This window comes from Lathyrus oleraceus, chromosome 1 (genome assembly GCF_024323335.1).
Source record: "Lathyrus oleraceus cultivar Zhongwan6 chromosome 1, CAAS_Psat_ZW6_1.0, whole genome shotgun sequence".
Lineage (NCBI taxonomy): Eukaryota > Viridiplantae > Streptophyta > Magnoliopsida > Fabales > Fabaceae > Lathyrus > Lathyrus oleraceus.
This window is the reverse complement of record NC_066579.1, coordinates 399,445,883-399,452,336: the sequence shown is the minus strand read 5'-3', so window position 1 is coordinate 399,452,336 and position 6,454 is coordinate 399,445,883. Positions and strand designations below refer to the sequence as shown.

The 6,454-nt window shown below is 30.2% G+C and overlaps 1 protein-coding gene across 1 annotated transcript; it reads right to left on the bottom strand.

Annotated features, from left to right (window-relative positions):
* Positions 1-1,109: 1,109 nt before the first annotated feature.
* On the bottom strand, positions 1,110-3,498 carry LOC127074870 (patellin-4). The gene is made up of 4 exons (XM_051016280.1): positions 3,325-3,498; positions 2,287-3,196; positions 1,781-1,905; positions 1,110-1,686 (listed from the first exon to the last, which is right to left on the bottom strand). The coding sequence occupies exons 2-4, from the start codon at positions 3,181-3,183 to the stop codon at positions 1,287-1,289; spliced, it is 1,422 nt and encodes a 473-aa protein (XP_050872237.1). The 5' UTR covers positions 3,184-3,196; positions 3,325-3,498; the 3' UTR covers positions 1,110-1,286.
* Positions 3,499-6,454: the final 2,956 nt, after the last annotated feature.

Here is a 6,454-nt window from a genome sequence, read left to right as displayed (position 1 = left end):
CATGGAGGAAATTGTTTCCCCTTTGATTGGATCTTTGGATTAGATATCTTAACTTAAGTCCAATATGGAGTCATTTCCTCTCGCTAGGCTAGTAGATGTTATCCCGTGGCGACCATTTTTGAACTAATACGTTAGCCTATGGGCTACCAGATACTAGCCTTGAGGGACTCACCTCCTTCTTTAGACTAACAAGTGTTAGCCCGTAGACAACCACTCTTGGGCTAGCATGTGCTAACCCGTGGGCGACCAGGTATTAGCCTTGTTCTTTGGGTTCAAGCCCTTTTTCGATACCCTTTGTTAGAGTCCGACAAAATATAACACTACAATGATTGTTTATTTTTACTTGATAAGTTTTGGAACTCGTTCAAAATGAAATATGATGAATCTATAACACTTGATTAACTATATGGAATAGAAGGTGGAAATAGAAAGTGTGGTATATCCCAAATTTGTTTTCTTAGATGAAGATGAAGAAGACAATAGATGTAGTTTTGTCATAGAGAAGCAATAACGTTTTCTCTTTCGAGAATGATGAATGGTACGGATTGTTTGTTAAACAAATTGTCGTGGCTATGCTGGAAGTTTTAAAAGCAAAACAGTATTGCTTCATTAGTAATCTGTAGGTGTAATTGTTAAAGATTTATATTTAAAATTTTAAAGCTTATCTTTTAACAAGAGTATGGATTGCTTTGTTAAACAAGATGGCTATGATTTAACACTCTTGCTATGGATTGTTTTAGTAATCTGTTGTGTACACTTTTAAAACTCTACTAGTAATCTGTAGGTGTAGTTGTTAAAAAAAATTATTAAAGATTTTAAAGTTTATTTTTTTCATGAAACTTTTCTAGATTTAATTCAATTTTTTTGAATTTGACATGAATGTTGATGTAGTTATATACAAAAATATTATGGGTTGATTATTACATTAGACTATCTATCAATTTCCAATGATTAAAATTTTAAAAAAATAATAATAAAATTTATGGAGAATACTCAATAATATTGTCTCAAGCAAACTTTCATTTTATCAAGTCTTTCATGAAATGAAGAAAAAAATTATTCACATCAAAATAAGATGAGATAGATAGGTATATATCGTTGACACAAAATGAATGAACTCTAAATGAATTTCAACAAGTTTAAAAAATATGTAATATCAAATCAAAGAATCTCTTCTTTTCCTCCAGTCTCCAAAACTCTTGACACATTCCACCACCTACTTTCAAAACCTAAATGAAACCAAAAGAACAATGGAACAAACCTAAAAGAACTTAATAATTGAGTTCTCATGGCGAGTTCTTGTTGATCTGGTAACGGTACATAACCCTCTTCTTCTTGTTCGACGAGTTGTTAACTGTGAGAATAACCTTTCCTGCCTCATTGTTCTTGAATGTGTTCCTAATAGCTCCTTCTTGTGAACCTATCTTCTTCACTTTCGAAACAATGACTGTGTAAGAGCCTTCATCATTGGGAACAAATTCCTCTTTGTAACTTACCTCCCAACCCAAAACAGCTATGTCCCAGCACAGGGTGTTTCCAGCTTCCAATGCAGGTATCTCTATAGTTGCGGTCGATCCAGCCTTGAGAATCAGTTCAGAAACAGTTGCATCTTGGCCGAAGAATTCGGAATCATTTTCCCTCTTGAAACCGCCGTAGTTAACTGGGATCTCCTCGATTGGAATGTACCTTTTTGTGATGCAGAAAGTAAATAAGGTTATTAACATGTTGGGGTTGAAGTAGCCATTATTGAAGTTAAGGTTAATGGATTTTGAAGACTTACTTGATCAATGTTTCGGTGACCTTGGCGGGACGCGCCACCACGAATTTGCTCTTCGTTCTTTGAGTTAAGAATGGAGATAAAAGTGCATTGAGTGCATAATACCAGAATGGAACATTGATGAAAATCTACAATGAAGCAAACACAACAACATAAGCACCTTAAGCTTTGGGAACATATATCAAATACTAAGCATACCGACACTACTCAAACACGATAATGACATAAATACGGATCATCAGACACCAAGACATTGACATAAACACAGACATCAAGACATTGACATAAACACAGACATCAAACACCAGACATTGACATAGACAAAGACATCAGCCAAGAGACATTCACATAAACACAGACACATCAGACAAGAGACATTCACATAAACACAGACATCAGACACCAGACACGAAACATTGACATAAACACATACATCGGTGAGGTCATTATAAACATAGACAATGCTTAGAAAAAAGGGAAATTAAACAATGATGTGCAAAAAAACTTACATTTTTGGCCACCATTTCAGGGTAATTGTCCTGCAAAATTGAAACAATTTGATTTGTAGCAATTCTTATCTCTTTCTTGGAAGGACCGGGACAATTCTTAAGGTCATTGATTTGAAGCAAAGAAGAAACACCGCCTGGTTTCAAATCCAGCTTCTGAATCCACTTCTCAGTAACATAACACCTCCATCTCAAAAACTCTCTTCTCTTCTCTTCACTCCCAAAGCTCTTCTGATAAATCTCTTCACCTGCAAAAACTCCATAGATGTTGTAACACACAGAATGTCCTTCACGATCAACACCATTCATGTAAGCAGCAGACTCCAAATCAGAACCAAAATCTTCATCCAAAATAGAATCAATCTTCATCTCTTTCCTCCATTTGAGTGTCCTCTTCAACATCTCAAAAGCCTCATTCACCTTAAAATCTCTAGCCCTCAAAAACTTCAACAAAACCACATCAATTCCTTCATCTCCTTTGCTTGGCAAAAGTGACACACCCCACAAAGATAAATCTTTCTCCTCCTCCACTTCAACCCCTTTCTCATTCTCCCCCTCAACATTCTCTTCTTCCTTCACAACTTTCTCACCTTCTTCACCACCTTCTGGTAAAGCTTCAACCTTTTTAGTCTCTTCTTCTTCTTTTTTCTCAAAAAGAGTGTTCCCTAAAATCGCTTCCTCAACCTTAGACTTGAACTCAACCAAAGCCTTTTTCTCAAACTCTTTAAGATCTGAAAGAAAGTTGCTTTCTTCTTTATAAGAAGAGCATTTCTCAACTGCCTTTGCGGGTTTTGATTCATCCAATGTTTCCTTTGCTTCAACATCAAGAACATTACCTTCTTCAACAACAACCTCAACTTTCTGGGTGGTTTCTTCTTGAGCCATAGTTTCAGCAGTCATGTTTTTCTACTCACTGAAAACACAGCAAAAACAACAAAATAAGACCAAAAAATAAAACTTGTGACAAACCCAGAAACTTAAAAGTGAAAACAAACAAAAACAATAGAAAAAAAACACAAACAAAATTTATGACAGACAAACCTTTGAGGATTAGTAGTGTTGTTTGCGTTGTGTCGTGTGTTATGAAATGTGGTGTGGCTTGCGAAGGTTTATAATGTTGTTTGAAAGGAAAAAAGTGGGACCCAGAAACGGTCATATAACTGGATCCACCGATGAGGAGAGGAGAGCCGTTGGAGATTCTTTTTTACGAGGTTTTTGCTGTTCTGTATGACAGCATAATAGCATATTGTGGCGTGAAACAATGAATTTGGGTCCACCTGTATTACATTGTTTTCATAATCTTCTCTTATTTGTTTAATTTTTGGTTAAAAAATATGTATAATTTTAATTTATGCTTATTTTTAATCTAATTTATTCATTCTAAAATTTAAAAAATTATGAAATCTTATAAATACTACTAAATTAGTTTGGACCAGCACAAATCATATTGTTCAAAAAAAATTAAAATGTAATAATTTAATTGTAAATTCTTTGGTACATATGAATTTAAGTTGAGTATCCATATTAGTGTAATTTTTTTAAATTTTAATTTAATTTTAAATAAAATAAAAAATTATGTGGTATTGAATTATAATATTTGATTCATTGAGAGTACCGGTTTTTAATTAAATTCAAAGGTATTGGAGAATTTACTTAATTTAATTATAATAACTTAATTAAAATTAATAATAATAATCTTGTTAACCTTTTAATATATCATTATAAAATAAAATTTGATAATATATTTTTCTATAAGAAAAAAGTAATATGTCAAGGGAAAGAAAATAATGTATTATATTTCATCATAAAAATTTAATAATAAATCAGTTAATTGTACAATGGACATTTACCTATTTAATTATGATTTATAAAATAAATAAATTAATTAATTAAAAAACTTGAAAGGATTACTATGGGATGAGTAGATGGATAAAACATTGTTACATATATTCACATTATATAATAATCAACAGCAAAATTTGACTTGGAGGCCTATTAAAAAAAAAATTTATTTAAATAAAAATTGGTTGGGTTATTCTATAAAAAGTTTGGTTGGATTATTCTATAAAAAAAATTGGTTGGATTAGTGGTGTTTATTTTAGGTACTTCATAAGTGATAAGATGTTCGCAATTTGACTTGAATATGTTTTGAGAAAAAAATATATATAATCTAAAAATAAATTTATTTGTGATTCAATTCGATTTTGAATAATTATTTAAAAATTCAATTTGATTCCAATTTTATGTGATTTGATTTGAATAAATTTTTTGAATTTTAAAATGTGTGATGCAATATACGACATATACTATATTAAAAAATAATATTATAAAATAAGAATATTAATTATTGTTAAAATAAATAAAAATGATAAAATAAATAGTTATATTTAATTAATAAATAACATTAAAAAATAAATATCAATATAATAAATTAATGTAATATATATATATATATATATATATATATATATATATAATATATATATATATATATATATATATATATATATATATATATATATATATATATATATATATATATATATATATATATATATATATATATATATATATATATATATATATATATATATATATATATATATATATATCATAATGATTAACAATATAGTCTAGCTATCTCATATATTCTCGTTGTTGTACTAGTTGCATAATGTAATTTTTTTTTAAATAACCATCTTTTTTAATTTAAATTTTAAAATAATTTATTTTTTAAATTAATTATTAAAATAATCACTTTTCATTACTTATGCATCAGTTGAATTGACGCATCTAATTGGCAATCAAAGGAGACATCTGACTCATTGGCGTATGCATGCAACCATGCATGTGAAGGCGTCACATGCAATGACGCATACATATGAAGGCACCACATGCATTGGCGCATGTAGTCATGTGTGTGTGCATCTTAGACAATGACGGATGCATGTGTGTGTTGATATATAAATATAGAGTGTTTCTCCCATAACTTTTCACATAACTTCTTCCCCTCCTTCCATTTTCCTTCAATTTTCTTTTCTTTTAAAATGTATGAATATTCATATATTCACAAGAGAAATGTCTATTTAATTTTTTCAGTAGTGCAGCATCCGATAAAGATCTGTGATCAATGCATTTTGATGCACATTTTTCTACTATTATACTTATGCAACTCTATAATTTTTTCTATTATTTTTACTATTTTAGTGTGTTTTTATATTTAAGTTTATTTTTGCCTTTATTTTATTTTCGTACTTTATTTTCAGAATAAAGAGTTATTTGATACCTTTTTCTTATGTAGATCATAACTTGAGATATAGGAGTTGGATTAACGCGTCCTAAAATGCGTTGGAAAGCTAAGAGAAAGAACTACAAGTTTTATGTTGAAGTTAAAAGCAGATTCGGAATAAAGAATGGTTGAATAATTCGTTGAAGTTTCAGACTTAATTAAAATAGTTAGTTTGGGTCGGTTTTTGTAATTTTCGGGTCGGATCCCATAAGGGTCCGAATTTCCCTTTTATCATATTAGGTCTCTCACTGTTACATGAATCCTATTCTGACTTTTGATGATACAATATTGCTTAGAAGATTTCATGGAGAATTAAAGTTCACAAGGTTGATCTGCTGCAATCGGTTTCCGCCGATACTTTGAGGTTTCCTAATTTTCAATCAAATGTCTTTTCCCCTTCAATATTTTGTTCTATGTCTTGTATGCTTTATTCAAGTTCTATAGAATATGTGTTGATTAATTTGTATTGATATATGTTCCATAATCGAGTTTACTTAATTCGCGTGTGTTTAACCGGTTTGCTTTATTCGGAATTTGTTTACTTAATTCAGAAACTAGGAACACATATCATATATTAGTATCAATGTGCTTGTTATTGTTACTGTAATCGAAAAGGGGTTAGAATCCGCTTAGGGCATGAAAATTATATTAACCAATGATAAGTTAGGAAATCAAACCAGTAGATCAGCTTATTTCATAATCACTTTTTATAATCACTTTTTATAATCATATTTTATAATCAATTATTCTTAATCGAATCAAAAACCTCTATTTTGTTTTCTTATTTGGTTAATTTATCAAGAGTCTTTGCGATACGATACTCGAGTGTCGCTTTTCTAGACTACCGTTCTTAATTACTCGTTTTTGACACGTGCGCGACAG

Bases quoted from the DNA above. Each gene is read 5' to 3' on its own strand.
- LOC127074870 (XM_051016280.1), bottom strand. From the start codon at position 3,183: ATGACTGCTGAAACTATGGCTCAAGAAGAAACCACCCAGAAAGTTGAG. The intron at 1,906-2,286 runs GTAAGTTTTTTT...GCTTCATTGTAG, and splicing joins CTGAAATGGTGGCCAAAAAT to ATTTTCATCAATGTTCCATT. The intron at 1,687-1,780 runs GTAAGTCTTCAA...CATCACAAAAAG, and splicing joins GTCACCGAAACATTGATCAA to GTACATTCCAATCGAGGAGA.